Source organism: Solea senegalensis, unplaced genomic scaffold (genome assembly GCF_019176455.1).
Source record: "Solea senegalensis isolate Sse05_10M unplaced genomic scaffold, IFAPA_SoseM_1 scf7180000014306, whole genome shotgun sequence".
NCBI classification, from domain to species: domain Eukaryota; kingdom Metazoa; phylum Chordata; class Actinopteri; order Pleuronectiformes; family Soleidae; genus Solea; species Solea senegalensis.
Window position 1 is genome coordinate 127,994 of NW_025321015.1, and position 20,085 is coordinate 148,078.

The following is a 20,085-nucleotide window of genomic DNA, read 5'->3' on the forward strand; positions in this document are numbered from 1 at the left end:
ATCACACATTCTAACATCACACATCATCACACATCACACATTCTAACATCACACATTCTAACATCACACATGTTCTAACATCACATGTTCTCACACATGTTCTAACATCACACATGTTCTATCACACATAACATCAACACATTCTACATCAAACACCTGAACGTGTTCTCATCACACATGTTCTCACATCACACATGTTCTAACATCACACATGTTCTAACATCACGTTCTCACATCACATTCGCTAACATCACACATTCACACATTCTCACACACACATCACACATGTTCTAACATCACATGGTCACATCACATTCTCATCACATGGTCTAACATCAGTCACCTGAACACGCGTGTTCTAACATCACACATGTTCTAACATCACATCACATATGTTCTAACATCATACATGTTCTAACATCACAAATGTTCTAATCACACATTCTCACATCTCACATCACATCACACATTCTAACATCACACATTCTAACATCACACATGTTCTAACATCACACATTGTTCTAACATCACACATGTTCTAACATCATGTTCTATCATCACACATGTTCTAACATCACATATTCTAACATCACACATTCTAACATCACACGTTCTCATCACCGTTCTAACATCACACATGTTCTAACATCACACATGTTCTAACATCACCGTTCTCACATGTTCTACATCACATGTTCTAACATCACAATGTACTAAATGTTCTAACATCACACATGTTCTAACATCACAAATGTACTAAAATCACACATGTTCTAACATCACACGTTCTAACATCACACGTTCTAACATCACAAATGTACTAAAATCGCACATGTTCTAACATCACACATTCTCTAACATCACACATTCTCATCACACATCACACATTCTAACATCACACATCTAACACCATGTTCTAACATCACACATGTTCTAACATCACACATCTAACATTCTAACATCACACATGTTCTAACATCACACATTCTCACATTTCTCACACATGGTCAGTCACCTGAACACATCACGCGTGTTCTCATCACATGTTCTCACATCACACATGTTCTAACATCACACATGTTCTAACATCACACGTTCTCATCACACATTAAGCTAACATCACACATTCACATCACATTCTCACATCACACATTCTCACACATCACATCACATCTCACATGTTCTAACATCACATCATCACATTCATCACACATGGTCTAACATCAGTCACCTGAACACATCACACGTGTTCTCACATCACACATGTTCTAACATCACGTTCACATCACACATGTTCTAACATCACACATCACACATGTCACACAACATCACATTCTAACATCACATGTTCTAACATCACACGTGTTCTAACATCACACATGTTCTAACATCACACATGTTCTAACATCACATATTCTAACATCACACATTCTAACATCACATTCTAACATCACATCACCGTTCTAACATCACATGTTCTAACATCACACACTCATCACGTTCTCAACAACATCACACATGTTCTAACATGTACTAACTAACATCACTGTTCTAACATCACAAATTCTAACATCATTCTAACATCACAAATGTACTAAAATCGCATGTTCTAACATCACACATCGTTTTCTAACATCACATTCTAACATCACACATGTTCTAACATCACACATGTTCTAACATCACACATGTTCTAACATCACACAACATCACACGTTCTAACATCACACATTCTAACATCACACATGTTCTAACATCACACATTCTTACATCACACATGTTCTAACATCACAAATGTACTAAAATCACACATTCTTACATCACACATGTTCTAACATCACACTTATTCTAACATCAGTCTCTTCAGTTGCCCTAAACCAGCTCTGCTTTAGGGCATAGTTAAACGGTTAGATCAGGTTAGATCAGGTTAGGGTTAAACCTAACCTAAGCATTTAACCTAACCATGTAGCTAATGGGAAACCTAATAAATAAACAAATAATCTTGAAATCATCACATATGTTGTCACATCAGGTCCCTAAACACACAGACACACACACACAAGAGTGTTTTGTGTTTGTCTGTTTGTGTGTATGTGTGTGTGTGTGTTTTTGTTTGTTTGTTTGTGTGTGTTTGTGTTTGTGTCTGTGCGTTTGTTTGGGTGTGTGTGTGTGTGTCTGTTTACCTGAGGACTGGAGGACGAGCGTCCCTGACCCATTACCACTCTTGTCGTTTTCTCTCAGAATAAAAACACTAAGTGTTCTCAGGTGTGTTGAGTTGCTCTCTCAGTCATTCAATGAGCAACAACCAATCAGAGCAGGTCACGTGACCATGTGACAGGTCTGACTGCATTTTTGTTGCAAAGCCAAGTTTCACACACACACACACATACATTTACTTGTGTGTCAAAAGTGTTCTTTGTTTGTATTTATTTTAATGTGTTTAAATGTGAAGAATAAACGAGTGTAATAGTCCTATTGTTCCAGCGTAACAGTGTTACTTTCGGTAAACATCAAACATCTCTCTCTCTGTTTCTCTCTCTGTTTCTCTCTCTCTCTCTCTCTCTCTCTCACACTCCCCCCTCTCTCCGGATATAAAAGGCGCCTCTACCCTCTTCCTCCCCCCTTCTTCCGGTCCTCCTCAGACGTGTTTCGGTCCACGTCCTCCGTCTCTTCTTCATCATGGGTTTCGGTGACTTGAAATCATCTTCAGGTCTCGCGCTGCTGAACGACTTCCTGTCTGCTCGCAGTTACGTTGAAGGGTGAGTTATTTTAAGTTAATTTGAGTTCATTTAAAGACAAACTGTGGAAACTGCTGCTGCGGAGCCGCCATATTGGCTTCGCGCTGACACTGCTGCGTGGCTAACAAGTTAACTGTTAGCTACCACTGAAGCTCACAGGTGATTATAATCCAGATTGATGCGGATTAAATTAATGTGTCAAACAGGAAGACCCTGCTCGCGGGTCACTTATCGTTCATGCTTACGTTCATCCTGTAGAACGAACGAATGAATGAATGTAGACACGTGCTAACGTTAGCATGGAGCCACATGGTGCTAACAGACTGCCCGAGGGTGAGGACTGTAATCTGAGCACAGCCTGGATTACTGCGAGTAGTTTGACTACTGTTGACAACAATTCCGTAGTTTTAGACTTAGACTTCCTTTTATTGTCATTGCACAGAAAACACAGCAGTGAAAACTTGGCAGCAGATAAGATAAGAAACCAACACATAGTATTGAGTTTTGTCAGTTCGATGAGAAATGTCTTTTGTCGTACTGTAAATGTCTATACATGTATGCAACTCTTCATCCTAACTATCATTAATAAAAAATAAGTGTTTTTATGTTATATATATATATATATATATATATATGTATATGTATATATATATATATATATATGTATATATATATATATATGTGTGTGTGTGTATATATATATATATGTGTGTGTATATGTATAAAAGTAGTGCAAAAGAAAGACAGCAATGAAAACTGTGGCAGCAATATGAAAATAAAAAATATCAAATACTAAAGTAGTGTGAGTGTACTTGTACACATTGTACTTGTGTACTCCATGTTTAGTGACTAATGATACTGTAAATAGAATAGAATAGAATACTTGAGTAAAGTATTAAATATTGATCATGTATCAATTATTCTATTAATGACCATAAAGGACTACGACCTGACTTTTGTCATGTGACCTTTCCTCAGGTATGTCCCCTCTCAGGCCGACGTGGCCGTCTTTGACGCCATCTCGACTCCGCCCTCAGCCGACCTTTGCCACGCCCTCCGCTGGTATAACCACATCAAGTCGTACCAGGACCAGAGAAACAGGTGAGGGAGTGGCCGAACTGGGGGGGGCGGGGCTGAGGATGAGGCAGCAGTGATGTCAGCGCCATATCCTCTCAGTCTTCCAGGTGTGAAGAAACCACTGGGACACTACGGTCCTGCAGGCGTAGCCGACACCACCACAGTCTCCGCCCCCACGTCAAAGGACGATGATGACGATGACGACATTGACCTTTTCGGTTCTGATGAAGAGGTGAGTTCAGCGGTCACAGTACAGGTTACGATGATGTTATTGGGGTGATCATAATGTGTTTGTGTGTGTGCGCGCATCGCAGGAAGACGCAGAGGCGGAGAAGCTGAAGGAGCAGCGTCTCGCGGAGTACGCCGCCAAGAAGTCAAAGAGTATGTAACCACGCCCACTGATCTATAATCAATACGTTTTCAGACGGTAATAATCGCTTGTCAAACTCTTTGTGATGATCAATCACCATCTTTCGGCTGAACTGTGATGGACGCCATTTTCACCTGACAAGAGTCTCGTCCTGCAACACTAAGTCACCGCAGAGTGGTTTCCTTAGTAACACGCCCCGCCTCCCTGTCCCTCAGAGCCCACCCTCATCGCCAAATCCTCCATCTTGTTGGACGTGAAGCCATGGGACGACGAGACGGACATGTCCAAACTGGAGGAGTGTGTCCGCAGCGTCCAGATGGACGGACTCGTCTGGGGACAGGGTAAGAAATTATTATTATTATTATTATTATTATTATTATTGTTCAGTGACTATGTAAGTCGTCAATATTATTGACCAGTGACTGTAAATCGTCAATATTATTGGTCAGTCAGTCAGTCAGTCAGTCAGTCAGTGTGTGTGTGTGTTGTCATCGTATACATGTGCATGTGTATCTATAGAAAGATAGTTGTGAAATATGGATGATTATTGATCAGGACGCTGCAGAGCTGATGATGATATAACTCACCATCTTTCGGCTGAAGATGTGATGAAATTTTCATATTCTGAAAACTCTGCAGATTATAATCTGATGTATAAAAGTGACGATCAGTTATCAGTGTATTGATGATTGATTATTTGTTCTCAGCCAAACTGGTGCCAGTGGGTTACGGCATCAAGAAGCTTCAGATTGGCTGTGTGGTGGAAGACGACAAGGTGATGAAATGATTGATGTCAGAGTGACGCTGTCTGAGAAACAGGAAGTTGTTTTTCTAACGTGTGACATCACTTCCAGGTGGGCACTGACATCCTGGAGGAAAAGATCACGGCCTTCGAGGACTTTGTTCAGTCCATGGACGTCGCTGCCTTCAACAAGATCTGAAACTAACAAATAAAAGCACTTCAACAAAATGTGTGTGTGTGTGTGATCAGTCACTGGGGTCAGAGGTCACATTTTGAGTCTTATTAAAGTTTGTTTTACTGAACTATTAAAACATAAAGTGAAGCTGGAGTTCCCAGTGCAACCTCGTGGTGGCAGCACCTCTACTGTAGCTGCTTGCTCCACCGGAAGTTCGTCAGCAGAATAAGAGACCGGAAACGACACGACAGAGGAAGAAGGCGCGGAGGAGGAATCTTAATCTGTCAGAATACAAACGTCTGCAGGTAAACTAATCGATGACTAAATTTTTCTGCCGCGCACTTAATCTCTTAATCCCGTTGAATTTGAGCGGAGCACCGCAGTTGGTAGCATGCTAACGCTAACAGCTGCCGCAGTAGCGGCGTCACCGTGGTAACGAGTTAACCCGGGTCTAACAAAGCACGATTGAAGAGGCGCTGAACAACCAGTCACATCTTAGCTGCGCTGTGATTGGTCTAAACGGAGGAATAAAAAGGAATGCGTATACAATCAGATTTAATCCAAGATTTAATCGGAATTAATCCTGGTTTGTTCTCCATCAATTTTTAATCCTGCTGGATTCTCAGGCTCATGGACTCTCTAACTGAACCTCTCACCTGGTTACCGTGGTTACAGCATGGAGCCCTCTGATTGGACGGAAACTTACTTCAACACAGGTGACGTTTGTCTTTGATCATCAGAGATCAACAGTTTGTGGTTTAACTGTCTGTCTGTCTGTCTGTGTGTACAGATGAGCAGCAGGGGGCAGCAGAGTGCAGCAGCAGGTAAGTGTTAATCATCTTTTTTTTTAATGTTAAACTTTATACTTGTATTATTGATGACATTCTGATGTGTGTGACTGACAGGAAATGGGAGGGATTTCCGCCCAGAGGGCGTGGCTACTGCAGTTACTGCAGAATTGTGTACGGGAACCTGGAGCAGGTATAAACACGTGACCTCAGCTGTCCAATCACAGTCATCATCTCGTGTGACATCACGTTTGTCTCTCAGCACCTGTCCAGTCTACGACACCTGCATGCTGTCAGCTCCTCCAGAAGCCCCGCCCCCTCCTCTGTGGGCGGCGGCAGACTGATGCTGCTGGAGCGTTTCTTACAGGACGTGGCGAAGCACCACCCACACAGCTACAGTGACTGCAGGTGAGCCAAACATCCCATAAATCTTTGTTTTTGTTGTAAAACTTTATTAAAACAACACAAGTTTAGAAGCTTCAGCAGCTTTATTTGACCTGGTCAAACTCTTATATTTTTGCTGTGAATAATCAATAATTATATTGTTGTACAATAGTTTGTGTCTCAGTGTGAGAAACACAACATTTACTGAAATAATATGATAATATATAACTTCATCACATCTGTGTAAATAAAGCAGATTTATGGGATGTTTTCTCTGAGTCTGTGATTCAGGACTGAACTGTAGAGGGCAGCGTTACAGACGGAGAAGAGAAACCTGTGTGTGTGTGTGTGTGTCACATGACCCGTGTGTGTTTTTTCTGTCAGCCCCTCTCACGTTGACCTTCCATCAGTCTCCGCCTCTCTACCACTGAAGGTGGAGCTTGATGAAGTGTGTTTCTCAGATGACGACACAAAAGAGCGTCGACCCAGCTCCGGCCACGCCTCCCGTCAGCCAGCTAATCAACCACAAGGAAGAGTCACAGAGAGACTGACTGGGCCAATCAGAGAGCAAGACGACACAGGCACCGCCCACATAGCACTTACCCATTCACAAGTCCTCACAACACAGGCCACGGCCACACACACACCATCCCCACCCACTATTCACAGAAAAGCTCACAGGAAGACAAATCGGAGGAAAACCAGTGACTCCTCCCCCTCCCCTCCCTCCAGAGAGTCTAGGCACCGCCTATCTGATTTGAACCAGAGAGCAGAGACCAAAGTGAAGCCCCGCCCACAGTCCCGCCCATCAGACCTTAAGCCATGGCTCAGCTGGCAGAGAGAGAGAAGAGGGGCGTTCTTCCCAGAACAGGAGGTGTGTCCTAGCCGCAGCGCTACAAAAAAGGCATGTCCTCACCACAGCACTACAAAGGAGGCGTGTCCTCACCACAACGCTATAGATCAAACCATCCAGGAGGTGTGTCCTCACCAGTTTTCAGAAACTGATTAAACATTTGATTAGTGTTTGTGAAGTTGTGTGACCTCTGTGTGACCTCAGGTCATCCAGCTGTTCTGTCATGGCGTCACTTCCTCTTCCTGCCACCAAGAAGAGACGGAGAGCTTCCACGTCAGTCTCCCTGTCTCCATGGAAACAGAGAGTGACACAGAGTGGGACTCACCTGTGCAGGTTAGTCATTAACTGGTTAAGGTCAGTCATTAACTGGTTAGTTATGGTCAGTCATTAACTGGTTAGTTAAGGTTAGTCATTAACTGGTTAGTTATGGTCAGTCATTAACTAGTTAGTTAAGGTTAGTCATTAACTGGTTGATAAAAAAGTAAGGTCAGTCATTAACTGGTTAGTTATGGTCAGTTATGAACTGGTTAATTAAAAGTAAGGTCAGTCATTAACTGTTTAGTTGAGGTCAGTCATTAACTTTGTAGTTAAGGTTAGTCATTAATGGGTTAGTTAATAAAGGTCAATCATTGACTGGTTAGTTAAGGTTAGTCATTAACTGGTTCATAAAGGTCAGTCATTAACTGGTTAGTTAAGGATAGTCATTAGCTGGTTAATTAAAAGTAAGGTCATGCATTAACTGGTTAATTAAAAGTAAGGTCAGTCATTAACTGGCTAGTTAAGGTCAGTCATTAACTGGTTTGTTAAGGTCAGTCATTAACTGGTTAGTCATTAACTGGTTAATTAAAAGTAAGGTCAGTCATTAATTGGTTAGTTAAGGTTAGTCTGTCAAAATGAAAGGTTAGGGTTAGTAGGTGTGTGTGTGTGAGAGTGAGTGAGTGATGACACCCTTTGACCTGTTGTGTCCACAGGTGGCGCTCACACTCCCCTCACACACACCTGACCAAGGGAGGCAGGCAGAGGGCGGAGCCTGGGGGAGGGGCCTGAACAGTCTCCTGGATGTCCAGGTGCAGCTGGAGGACCAGGTGTACTTACAGCAGCTTGACTCCGCTCTCCTCGGTCAGCAGAGAGGACGGGGCGGGGCCGATAAAGGTTTCTGGACCCGGCCCATAGAGGAGGTGCTGCCTATCCCCGCCCATATCCCACAATCCTTCAGGGGAAAGAGCTGGACACAGATCGAGCAAGAGGACGAGGACAAAGTGAAGAAGCTGGTGGACGAATTCAGACGAGGACTTTTCGTTTGTTACTTTGACTCTGACAACAACACCAGGTACACACACACACACACACACTGACAACAACACCAGGTACACACACACACTCTGACACCAGGGGGGTATTCCATCAACGTAGCTAAGAATTGCCAGACTTAGGTGTAAGCTTGAAGCTTGACTAAGCGCCATCTCCCAATCTAGCTCCAAGCCGTTCCATCAAGTGAAATCAGCTGGCTCCACTTGACGCTTAGTCAAGTCTCACCTGTTAAGCCTCAACTTGTGCACGCCCACAGGGAAAATAAAAAGCCCATTCTAGTCGAGCACGGAAACTGTGAAAAATGCCGAAAAGCAAGGGAAAAGAGCGTGCAGAGATGTTCTCTGCAGCGGAGCAAACCCTCCTCATGGAGGTATATGACGATTACAGACACATAATCCCAAAGAAGGGCAATACCGCGGCAATCAATACAAAATATATGGAGACAATAATCTACCAATTGATTTCTTGATGGTTTTAAACTAATCAATTATGTGGATCTATTAATGCAACCAAACCCTAAAATGAAAAGGAAAATCCCCAAAGAACAAAAAGACAGCAAAAATATATAAAAAACAAGACACAAATAAATACAAAATTAAACTAATTAGCAAAAAATATAATAAAAGGAAATTTAAAGAGATCATCATTGTTTTGATGTAACAAGGGTTAGTGCCTCCGATTGATAGGAGATAGATGATTGATTTGCTGTCACCTGCATTCACTTACTGTAATAGGGGTCCTCGTCTCCATTGAATTGCTTGATTTGCTAAAATGATTCTAGATAAATAATCAATAGATCTGTCATATGATTATTTCCTATAGAATGATAACCAACACTGCATTTCTTCATGTAATAATCTACCATCAATTGTATGATAAATGTGATGAGTCATGTAAAATACTTTGATTAAATGTAGCCTATTATTATCAAAAATGTAGGCAAGGCAACTTTATATAGTACATTTTAGCACAAGGTGATTCAAAGTGCTTTACATAAAATAAGATGGAAATACAACAATTCAACATATAGCATGTGGGACAAAATACAGAAGTAGCACAAATACAGCATGTAAAAATGTCAGGCTTAAATGAAAATGATATCAATTCTATACAATTGGCCATGCAGGAAATAAATGAAAGCTATCACATCGATTTGCATAACAATCAGTTGATAAATGTGATGAATATCACTTTCTAACATTAGTACTAGGGCTGCCAAATGATCAAATATGGAGAATTTACATAAATTGCAGTGAAACAATAATGTTATTTTAATTATGTTCATATGAATGTTACTTATTAGTGCTGTCTTTTTGTTCTTTGGGGATTTTACTTTTCATTTGAGGGATTTGGTTGCATTAATAGATCCACATAATTGATTAGTTTAAAACAAAAACCATCAAGAAATCAATTGGTAGATTATTGTCTACATATATGTTGTCCCTTTGATGGAGGATTTATAACATGATGATGCTGAAATACTTCATTTTCTTGGTCACTTACGCATTCAGCCTGTCTGCAATATTCTGCCACGGAGCTTGTGAATCAAGTTTATTTTAATAAAAACATGAAAACGTTCTGTCTTCACGCTCAGATGTGGTAGGAGGAGCCAAAAGACGAAGGGGCGTGGTGAAAACAGCAGTGCCTTGCTGCCGTTACTGGACTGTAATGAGTCTGTCCACAGTAGGAGGAAAAGGAGTAGGGGGCGGGGCTTCAGAGTGGCATCCAGGTGTCAGGTGAGTGTGACATTGACAGCATCTTTGGATGAAACCCAAACGTCTCATGTCTTCCTCTTCACAGGTGGTCAAAGTCAGTCACAGCACACAGACCGTCCAATTGGTCATCCCAGCTGTCCGTCAGCTTCAGGCCCCGCCCACCAGTGTCCCTGCAGCTAATCAGGAAATGACTGAAAGGACTCCCGAGGCTCGGACATGGCTCCACCTCCCTCCGTTGTATTGTAGCGCGGTCACGCCGGTGCAGCCTCTCACCTCGTTGGTTTACCTGCTGTGCTCGCCCTCTGGCTCCACCCCCAAACCTTCATTGGGCCCCGCCTCCAAAGGCTGCAGAAAAAAGAGGCATTCGGTTGACCTGCAGAAGATAAAGGTCAAATACAAACGACTTCCTGTCAGGTTCTACGAGCCCAGCACCCACCGCATCCTCAGCACCGCCCCCAAATGCTTCCGACTGCACCAAGGCGCCGCCTCCTCAGCCCCGCCCCCACCCTGTGTCCGTCAGCTGTTCCGTAGTCTGAGTGCAGACCTCAACATGGACTCGACACCGGGTGAGGTCAAAGGTCACATGTCAGCCGACACCAGCACACTCAGCAGAGATGCGGTGAGGAGGCGGGGCCGGGAGTCAAAAAACACGCCCCCTTTACCTCACAACAAACCAGAACAATGCAGGGGAGTGAGGAAAGAGAGGACACACCCCCCACCCTCCAACAGAAGAACCAGGACTCAAGCCACGCCATCTCTGCCAAGACGGGGGATGCTACGGAGACCTGGCCCCGCCCCAGTCCAGCCCCCACCACGCCGGGGGAGGAGCCGCAGGAGGCGAAGGTAGCAGAAAAACATGGTCACATGATTCAAATGAAAACATGTTTTTATCAATAAACATTTTTTTAATGTTGTGTAGTGATCGTAACTCCGCCCCCTCAAACACTGACCATACCGACGAATGAATGAACGTTTCACAGTGTTAGAATCTAAAATAAATATCTAATGTCACATGTTTATCATTCATGAATGAGTGAATGACATGTTAATTTATTCACATAAATGTCATAAATGAAGGCTGCTTTGTTTACCTGTTTCCATGGTGAATCGTGAAACAGTAAAGCTGATCAGCTCAGTTTGATGACCTGCATTCTGAAGTGGGCGTGGTCTGTGGTGACATTGTGAAAACTTCACTTCTTCACAAGTGTTAACATTAATGTGTGTGTGATGGTGAACATCTTAAAGGTTTAAAGATTTTTTTTTAAAATTGGTCCGCTGTGATGATGTCATCAAACTATTTTAAACTTTATTGACATAATCTTTCATTAACGCTCCAATACACACAGTTGTGGGCGTGGCCTCTAACACTCACTTGCTCAGTATGTGTTCATCACTGTGTCCACAAGAAAGTGGACAGCTCCTCCCACCTGCTCTGCTGCCTCCACAAGCTCTGCCCACTTCATGTAACCTACACACACAAACAATTCAATTTTATTTGTATAGCGCCAAATCCTAACATACATGATCTCAAGGCTCTGTACATAGACAACATCAAGGAGAGCACAGAACACAACAGTTCACACAACAGTTCACACAATGAGCAAACACTAGGCATCAGTGGAGAGAAAAAACTCCCTCTGACAGTGCGCTCATCTGCCTCCACCAGTTGGGGTGAAAGGAAAATTGGGGACAGCGGAGAGGTGGGAGACAGAAAGGGGGGAGAGAAAGCACAAGAGGGAGAGAGACCAGGAGCAGATACACTGTATCAGGTTACAAGTTTATACAGTCAATGATATCGACTTTTAATTATAGCACAATAATAATGGTGATGAAACAAGGGTCACTGTTACAGCTGACCTCTGACCCCCGAACCTATTCAGACAGGAACATCAGTCTGTCTGTCTCTCAACTGTGTGTGCGCGTGTGTGTCTCACCTGTCTGTCTGTCTGTCTCCAGCTCAGTCTTCAGTCTGTAGACAGTTCTCTGTATCAGATCCTCTGGACTACATTTCCCATCATCCTCTTCTTCGTCAACTTCTTCCTGTCGTCCTCTCTCCTCTGGTTCTTCCTCTTCTCTTATTGGTTGACACAGACGTCCATGGTCTTCGGGCTCCTCCTCCTCACAGTCTTCCTGTGATGAAGTCGAGCCCCAGTGGATTGTGGGAGACGGAGTTTCTTCTTTTATCAGTAGTAGTTCCTCTTCATCCTCCTCTTCTTCCACCTCATGGTCGGAGGTCAGCATGATGTCATCCGTCTCCGTGGTGACATCTGTGTGTGTCATGTGTTGTTCAGCCTCCATTTTGTTCAAAGCCTGCGGGAAAGGTGTCGTCAGTGCCTGTGACTCCACCCCCTCCTCGTGATGTCACCTGTGTGTTTACCTGAGTGAGAGCCCCCTCCAGGCTGATGTTCTGCTGTCTCAGGGTTTTCACGGCAACCTCCATCTCTGAGCACCTGTCCTCCAGGATGCTCTGCTCTGATTGGACGGTGATTCGCCACGCCCACATTTCCTGCTCCAGCAGCCTGACCACAAACAAACAAACACGCCAGTCTCAGTGGCCATGCCCACATTTCCTGCTCCAGCAGCCTCAGACAGACAGACAGACAAAGATTGTCACCATTTGTCTTGCTGCAGGTTTGTGATGTCAATCATCTTGGTCTCCTCCTTAACAAACAAACAAATAAACAACAGCATACATAAACAACAACATAAATGAATGAATGAGTAAAAATAACAACAACGATCACCTGACATGTTGGCGTCTCGTCCGTCTGTTGACCTTTAGATGAGCGACAGCGAGGAGGCTCTGCTAAGGGGGTGGGGCTATGACTGTGACGGACAACTGTGTCTACCGATCGTGGTGAGGCAGCAGAAGGGGGCGGAGCTCTGAGGAACCATATCGATCAGCTGTTGCCGTTAAAATAGAACCAGTGAAGTCACACCTGTCTGTGTCACCTGTTCTGAGTCTCCACTGGCTCCTCCCACTTCCTGCTTTCAGCCTCTCTCTGAGTGAGTCGCCGTGGTAACAGAGTGAAACGAGCGCTTCGCACCAATGAGGACACTGTCTCTCTCCAGGTGGGCTGAGACAGACAGACAGACAGGTGAGAAACAGGAGGACAGGTGAGAGACCGACAGACAGGTGCGACACAGAAGGACAGGTGAGAGACAGAAGGCGAGTGAGACACAGACAGGTGAGAGACAGGAGGACAGGCGAGACACAGAAAGACAGGTGAGACAGAAGGACAGGCGAGAGACAGGAGGACAGGTGAGAGACAGAAGGACAGGTGAGCGACAGGAGGACAGGTGAGAGACAGAAGGACAAGTGAGAGAGAGATGCTTCACATCCTTGACTCTGTTGCTGGTGTTTTCTCTGCACTGACCTCTTGTGGTTGTTCCTCAGATGAACTTTGTGTTTGTGTCTCATGAGGCTTAAAATATTTGACCAGACTTGATTTGTTGTTGTTTGAAAAGTGCTGTCTCTCACCTGTCTGTCTCAGCATTCTGTTTTACTCTCTCACCTGTGTGCAGTATTCCATCAGTGGGTGGAGCCTCTTGTGCTTTTTAGACTGTTGTTCGTTCAGGAAACAGCTTTGACAAACGTGAACGTTCACACACTTCAGACACCGATACCTGAACACACACACACACCATAAGATGTGACATCATAACATGTGACATCATAACATGTGACACCATAATATGTGACACCATAACATGTGACATCATAACATGTGACTTCATAACATGTGACTTCATAACAAGTGACATCATAACATGTGACATCATAACATGTAACACCATAACATGTGGCATCATAACATGTGACACCATGACATGTGACATCCTAACATGAGACATCCTAACATGTAACACCATAACATGTGACACCATAACATGACATCTTAACATGTGACACCATAGCATGTGACATCATAACATATTGAAATGATAACATGTAACATGATAACATCATAACATGTGACATCATCACCTCAGTCCACTGATGGGGAAAGTCTTGCAGGTGTGACAGCGAACGTTGTGACGGACGTTCTGACTGACAGACAGCCGGTACAGAGTTGGTAACCATAGCAACAGGCAGGGTTCAGTCTGCAGCCATGACAACACGTGTTCCACGTTCACTGTTGGAGTCAGCACCTGTAAATGTCAGTAAGAATCAGTGTGTTGCCATGACAACCACTGATCAGCTGTTTTGTTCTTACCCTGTTAAAACACGAGCTCACTGCCATGTCTATGTCACCAAAGACCACGCCCTCCTGAACCGTGGCAGGAACCTGGAACAGGTGACAAACATGTTTGAGGGGTGACACGAAGAGAGGCATGCTGGGAAATGTGGTGAAGTTTACCTGACTGAGGTCGTTCAGTAAACACCAGAGTGCAGATCTACTGACGCTTCCTGACCTCGACTGACACATGGAGGTCAGGGCTAAAACAACAACACAACAACAACGTTAACAACAACACAACGTGTTAACAGCAACGTTAACCGAATGGGCGTGTCACAAATCTGCCTTTTCCAGCTGTGACACAGGTTCCATCTACACATGTTTACAGGCTCAGTGATCAGTGTTGATCAGGATCCTCACCTCTGTATTTGGTCATCAGGTCGTCAGACGACAGAGCGATGAGACATGTTTGAAGAAACGCCACTGATAAACTACCAGCACTGGCCCTGAAACATCAAAACACACGGGTAAACTACCAGCACTGGCCCTGAAACATCAAAACACACGGGTAAACTACCATCACTGGCCCTTAAACATCAAACACACGGGTAAACTACCAGCACTGGCCCTTAAACATCAAAACACACGGGTAAACTACCAGCACTGGCCCTTAAACATCAAAACACACGGGTAAACTACCAGCACTGGCCCTTAAACATCAAAACACACGGTAAACTACCATCACTGGCCCTTAAACATCAAAACACACGGGTAAACTACCATCACTGGCCCTGAAACATCAAAACACACGGGTAAACTACCATCACTGGCCCTTAAACATCAAAACACGGGTAAACACCATCACTGGCCCTGAAACATCAAAACACGGGTAAACTACCAGCACTGGCCCTTAAACATCAAAACACGGGTAAACTACCATCACTGGCCCTTAAACATCAAAACACACGGGTAAACTACCATCACTGGCCCTTAAACATCAAAACACACGGGTAAACTACCAGCACTGGCCCTTAAACATCAAAACACACGGGTAAACTACCAGCACTGGCCCTGAAACTTCAAAGCACACTGATAAACTACCAGCACTGGCCCTTAAACATCAAAACACAGGGTAAACTACCAGCACTGGCCTGAAACTTCAAAGCACACTGATAAACTACCAGCACTGGTCAAACATCAAACACGGGTAAACTACCAGCACTGGCCCTGAAACATCAAAGCACACTGATAAACTACCAGCACTGACCCTGAAACATCAGAGCACACTGATAAACTACCGTCACTGGTCCTGAAACATCAAAGCACACTGATAAACTACCAGCACTGACCCTGAAACATCAGAGCACACTGATAAACTACCAGCACTGGCCCTGAAACATGACCACACCGAGGACCAGGACCAGCTCATGGACCAGGACCAGCATGTGGATCAGGACTGACCGCTCAAATGTGGTTAGTATCAGGTCACTTGTTTCCTCTAAAGCCTCCATGATCATGTGACCAGGCACTTCCTGTGACACGCTGTCAAACATCCTTTTCACAATCCAGATCATGTTCTCCCTCTTCAGCTCCACCTCCTGCTGCCGCTGAGCCCCGCCCACAGCCTGGACGGCCACCATGATGTGTCGCGAGGACACGATGTCCACTGTCAACACACAAGTTCAAACTCTGGTTCATTGATTGAATGAATGTATGAATGAATGAATGAATGGTTGAATGAATGAATGATAACACTGACAGTGACAGAGTTTCTGCAGAGAGAGCAGCTTCATGGAGACTCTGTAAACACACGGACCAATCTCATTCAGACTCTCTGCACAGGAAACAGGAAGTAGAAGAGAAAACAGGACATAAGAGTCAATCCTTTCAGAATAAAAGTGTAAAAACAAATGTGAACATTTACCTGTGACGTTGAAATCCATGAGTGACCTGAAAACAACAACAACAGTCAGACCTGAAGATGAGACGTTTCCATGACGATAACAGAGACTTACCTGAGAACTGTCCTTCCTTTGTCGGTCTCTCTGTGTCTCTGTCTGTCTCTCTCTCTCTCTCTCTGTGTCTCTGTCTGTCTGTCTCTCTCTCTGTGTCTCTGTCTGTCTGTCTCTCTCTGTCTCTCTGTGTCAAACTGCTGAATCTTGAATGAAGGTGTCACGTGTCATCGTCCTCGCTCACCTGCTGTCACCTGTGGACCAATCAGCTGCCAGAACAGCTGTGACATCATCATCACAGCAGGAGAGACACACACACACATCACAGATGATGAAGATAAGGAGAGTATGTGTGTGTGTGTGACAGTGAGGATGATGAAGATGAGGAGTGTGTGTGTGTGTGTGACAGTGAGGATGATGAAGATGAGGAGTGTGTGTGTGTGTGACAGTGAGGATGATGAAGATGAGGAGTGTGTGTGGGACAGTGATGACAAAGAGTCTCTGTCTTGTCCGTCTCTGACTGAGCGTCTTTGTTTGTCTTGAGGTCGTTTGAGGACGGAACACTGAAGCTTTTCTTCTTCTATTGTGACAGATGACGGAACCAGAGACCTTCATCATCACCATCATCTTCATCGCCTTCATCATCACTACATGCTAACATTAGCATTCCTAAAGCTCTGTGAGCTACATGCTAATATTAGCATTCGTAAAGCTCTGTGACCTACATGCTAACATCAGTGTTCCTAAAGCTCTGTGAGCTACATGCTAACATCAGCGTTCCTAAAGCTCTGTGAGCTACATGCTAACATCAGTGTTCCTAAAGCTCTGTGAGCTACATGCTAACATCAGTGTTCCTAAAGCTCTGTGAGCTACATGCTAACATTAGCATTAGTCTGACAAGGACTCAACATGACACTAACCACAGAGCTTTAGCGAGATGCTTGTTAACTTGGTTAAAGATTCATCCTTTCATCTTTAAAGACTTCACAAATACATCAAATTCTAACTGCAAACAATCAAAGGATTCTTTCCTCAAGCTCCTCCCAGTGGGCGTAATCTCTCAGATTCTCTAAACCTGCACTCTCAGTGATCTTGTTATTTACTGCTGCTGCTGTGGGTGAGTTCACACTGCTCTGTCTCTGACCCTCTGTCTGACCTTTGACCCTCTGTCTCAGACCCTCTGTGTCTAATCCTCTGTCTGACCTTTGACCCTCTGTGTCTGACCTCTGCAGGTTGTGTGTGAGTCGTGTTGAGGTGAAAATGAAGCGCTCCCTGGTGATCTGTTTGCTCGTGTGCTCTGCTCTGATTGGCCTGGGTAAGTTCGATCACTGATCAATAACTTATCAATAACATCATTGATCATCAAAAGCAGCAGAAAAACAAGTGATTGATCATTGATGGATTATTGATCTGAAATTTTTCTGTGAGTCTTGGTGTCGACTGACGACGTCTCCATTGTTGTGTGTGTGGGTTGTGGTGGTGGAAGGGGTTTGGGCTTGTTGCCAGGCAACAGCACTGACTGATCCTACTGTTCTCTCTCTACGCTAAGCTAAACTTAACTAAGCTAACTCTCCTTGTTTAACTCTCTACGCTAAGTTAAACTGAACTAAGCTAACTCTCCCTGTTTCACTCTCTACACTAAGCTAAACTTAACTAAGCTAACTCTCTCTTCACTCTCTACGCTAAGCTAAACTTAACTAAGCTAAATCTCCCTGTTTCACGCTCTACGCTAAGCTAAACTTAACTAAGCTAACTCTCCCTATTTCACTCTCTATGCTAAGCATTTGCCCTTTGGTCAGCGGCAGCATCTGCTACCGGTTGAATTTGGGCCACAGGATTGTTGCGACTTGGAGTGGTGTACAAAACCAGCTGTGCAGTATCGTTGGCATTTTGCTGGCAGTGATGTCTGAGTGGTACTGCTCATAGCAGCAGAAGAGGCAGAGTGGGAAATCTGTGCCCCTCCAGTTCACACTGAGCCTCACAGAAAGCTCCAGACACTAACATGCCCAAAGTGTTGGGGGTTCACACGCAGCAGCGTCAGCTCCTCCCCTCTGCAGATTTACTCTTCACCACATGTGAACAGTGATGATTCACAACAAACATCATATAATTTGCAACTGCAAGAAACATGTTTTATGAGCTGAAAAAAGGAAGTCCGAGGTCCGACCCGCCTCATTTGCAGATTTTTTCCGACCAAACGCCGAAAAAACCAGCACTCCGGTCGGCTTTGTCCAACCTGTTGATAACCAGTCCATGCTAAGATAATCCAAACTCTGGCTTCCTATGTTTCAGGATCAGCCATTCGTTGTTACAGCTGTAAAGATTACACCAGCAGCTGTACCAAACAACGAGACTGTAGCTCTGACGATGCTTGTCTGACACTCAATGAGAGGGGTAAGACTACACCTGTATACCTGTTATTCACCTGTACTACACCTGTGTACTGTTATTCATCTGTACTACACCTGTGTACTGTTATTCATCTGTACTACACCTGTGTACTGTTATTCACCTGTACTACACCTGTACTACACCTGTGTACTGTTATTCACCTGTACTACACCTGTATACCTGTTATTCACTGGTACTACCCTTGTGAACTGTTATTCACCTGTACTACACCTGTGTACTGTTAATCACCTGTACTACACCTGTGTACTTCTATTCACCTGTACTACACCCGTGTACTGTAGTGTACCTGTAGTATACCTGTAGAGTACCTGTAGTACACCTGTAGTACACCTGTAATGTACCTGTAGCACACCTGTTGTACACCTGTAGTACACCTGTCGTACAGCTGTAGTACACCTGTAGTGTACCTGTAGTTTACCTGTTGTACACCTGTAGTGTACCTATAGTACACCTGTAGTACACCTGTAGTGTACCTGTAGTGTACCTGTAGTGGTAGCTGAGCATTGTTGTGTTGCGTCTCTGCAGGTGGGATGACGTACCGTCAGTGTCTGAAGTACTCGGACTGTGACTACAGGCGCCTCAGCCTGATGTTCCAGAATGTAAGAACACAGGAAGTGACTCTTCAAAATAAAGTCACTAGTTGTGTTTAAAGTGCAAAATGTCATGTAAACATAGCTGTATTCACTCATTCACAGGTGAACAGTTTCACCTTCAAATGCTGCAACTCAGACCTGTGTAACTCCGCCCACTCCTGGGCAGCCAGCTCTGTGATTGGTCTGGTCTCTCTGATCGCCATGTGGTGGTGCATCCACTGAGGAGTTAACCCCGCCCCGATCGACTTAGTCACGTGACGAATATTAACTCCGATCATTAATGATCCGACTCTGAGACACAAGAAGACTAAGTAGACTGACCTGACCATAACCTTTAACCTTTCAACCTTTCCATGACCATTAAATAAACTTTTATCTACTACACTGTTTGTCTTTGACATGTAAATAAAGTTTAATCAACTACTCGTCTGTCCGTGATGTTTAAATAAAGTTTAATCAACTACACTGTCTGTCCGTGATGTTTAAATAAAGTTTAATCAACTACACCGCCTGTCTGTGACGTTTAAATAAAATGTATTCAACTACACCGTCTGTCCATGATGTTTAAATAAAGTTTAATCAACTACACAGTCTGTCCGTGACGTTTAAATAAAGTTTAATCAACTACACCGTCTGTCCGTGACGTTTAAATAAATTTTAATTAACTACATTGTCTGTCCGTGACGTTTAAATAAATTTTAATTAACTACATTGTCTGTCCGTGACGTTTAAATAAAGTTTTATCTGACTCTTTGTTTATAATTTTTTACAGTGTAGTACAGTTACATACAGAG

At 44.0% G+C, this 20,085-nt stretch overlaps 4 protein-coding genes across 6 annotated transcripts; 3 read left to right on the top strand and 1 right to left on the bottom strand.

Annotated features, from left to right (window-relative positions):
- Nucleotides 1–2,612: 2,612 nt before the first annotated feature.
- On the top strand, nucleotides 2,613–5,155 carry eef1b2 (eukaryotic translation elongation factor 1 beta 2). The gene is made up of 7 exons (XM_044016220.1): nucleotides 2,613–2,759; nucleotides 3,717–3,839; nucleotides 3,915–4,047; nucleotides 4,130–4,196; nucleotides 4,401–4,526; nucleotides 4,893–4,960; nucleotides 5,040–5,155. The coding sequence occupies exons 1-7, from the start codon at nucleotides 2,680–2,682 to the stop codon at nucleotides 5,124–5,126; spliced, it is 684 nt and encodes a 227-aa protein (XP_043872155.1). The 5' UTR covers nucleotides 2,613–2,679; the 3' UTR covers nucleotides 5,127–5,155.
- Nucleotides 5,156–5,192: 37 nt separating this feature from the next.
- On the top strand, nucleotides 5,193–11,067 carry zdbf2 (zinc finger, DBF-type containing 2). 2 transcript variants are annotated; one of them, XM_044016219.1, is made up of 10 exons: nucleotides 5,193–5,407; nucleotides 5,729–5,818; nucleotides 5,893–5,926; nucleotides 6,008–6,083; nucleotides 6,153–6,298; nucleotides 6,659–7,250; nucleotides 7,332–7,460; nucleotides 8,255–8,457; nucleotides 10,033–10,174; nucleotides 10,239–11,067. In XM_044016219.1, the coding sequence occupies exons 2-10, from the start codon at nucleotides 5,779–5,781 to the stop codon at nucleotides 10,998–11,000; spliced, it is 2,124 nt and encodes a 707-aa protein (XP_043872154.1). In that variant the 5' UTR covers nucleotides 5,193–5,407; nucleotides 5,729–5,778; the 3' UTR covers nucleotides 11,001–11,067. The 2 variants fall into 2 exon arrangements, with proteins under 2 accessions (XP_043872154.1, XP_043872153.1); XM_044016218.1 differs by having other exon boundaries at nucleotides 5,194–5,407; nucleotides 8,099–8,457.
- A 362-nt stretch (nucleotides 11,068–11,429) lies between these two features.
- dytn (dystrotelin) lies at nucleotides 11,430–15,974 on the bottom strand. Its single transcript, XM_044016217.1, has 12 exons — nucleotides 15,796–15,974; nucleotides 14,755–14,840; nucleotides 14,515–14,594; nucleotides 14,371–14,442; nucleotides 14,142–14,305; nucleotides 13,669–13,780; nucleotides 13,106–13,230; nucleotides 12,898–13,036; nucleotides 12,768–12,814; nucleotides 12,531–12,672; nucleotides 12,088–12,463; nucleotides 11,430–11,621 (listed from the first exon to the last, which is right to left on the bottom strand). Exons 1-12 carry the CDS (start codon nucleotides 15,972–15,974, stop codon nucleotides 11,530–11,532), a joined length of 1,614 nt encoding a protein of 537 aa, XP_043872152.1. The 3' UTR covers nucleotides 11,430–11,529.
- Nucleotides 15,975–16,748: 774 nt separating this feature from the next.
- LOC122761020 (CD59 molecule (CD59 blood group)) lies at nucleotides 16,749–19,838 on the top strand. Of its 2 annotated transcripts, XM_044016226.1 has the most exons (5): nucleotides 16,749–17,403; nucleotides 17,519–17,601; nucleotides 18,579–18,680; nucleotides 19,224–19,297; nucleotides 19,394–19,838. In XM_044016226.1, exons 2-5 carry the CDS (start codon nucleotides 17,547–17,549, stop codon nucleotides 19,511–19,513), a joined length of 351 nt encoding a protein of 116 aa, XP_043872161.1. In that variant the 5' UTR covers nucleotides 16,749–17,403; nucleotides 17,519–17,546; the 3' UTR covers nucleotides 19,514–19,838. The 2 variants fall into 2 exon arrangements, with proteins under 2 accessions (XP_043872161.1, XP_043872160.1); XM_044016225.1 differs by lacking the exon at nucleotides 16,749–17,403 and having other exon boundaries at nucleotides 17,410–17,601.
- Nucleotides 19,839–20,085: the final 247 nt, after the last annotated feature.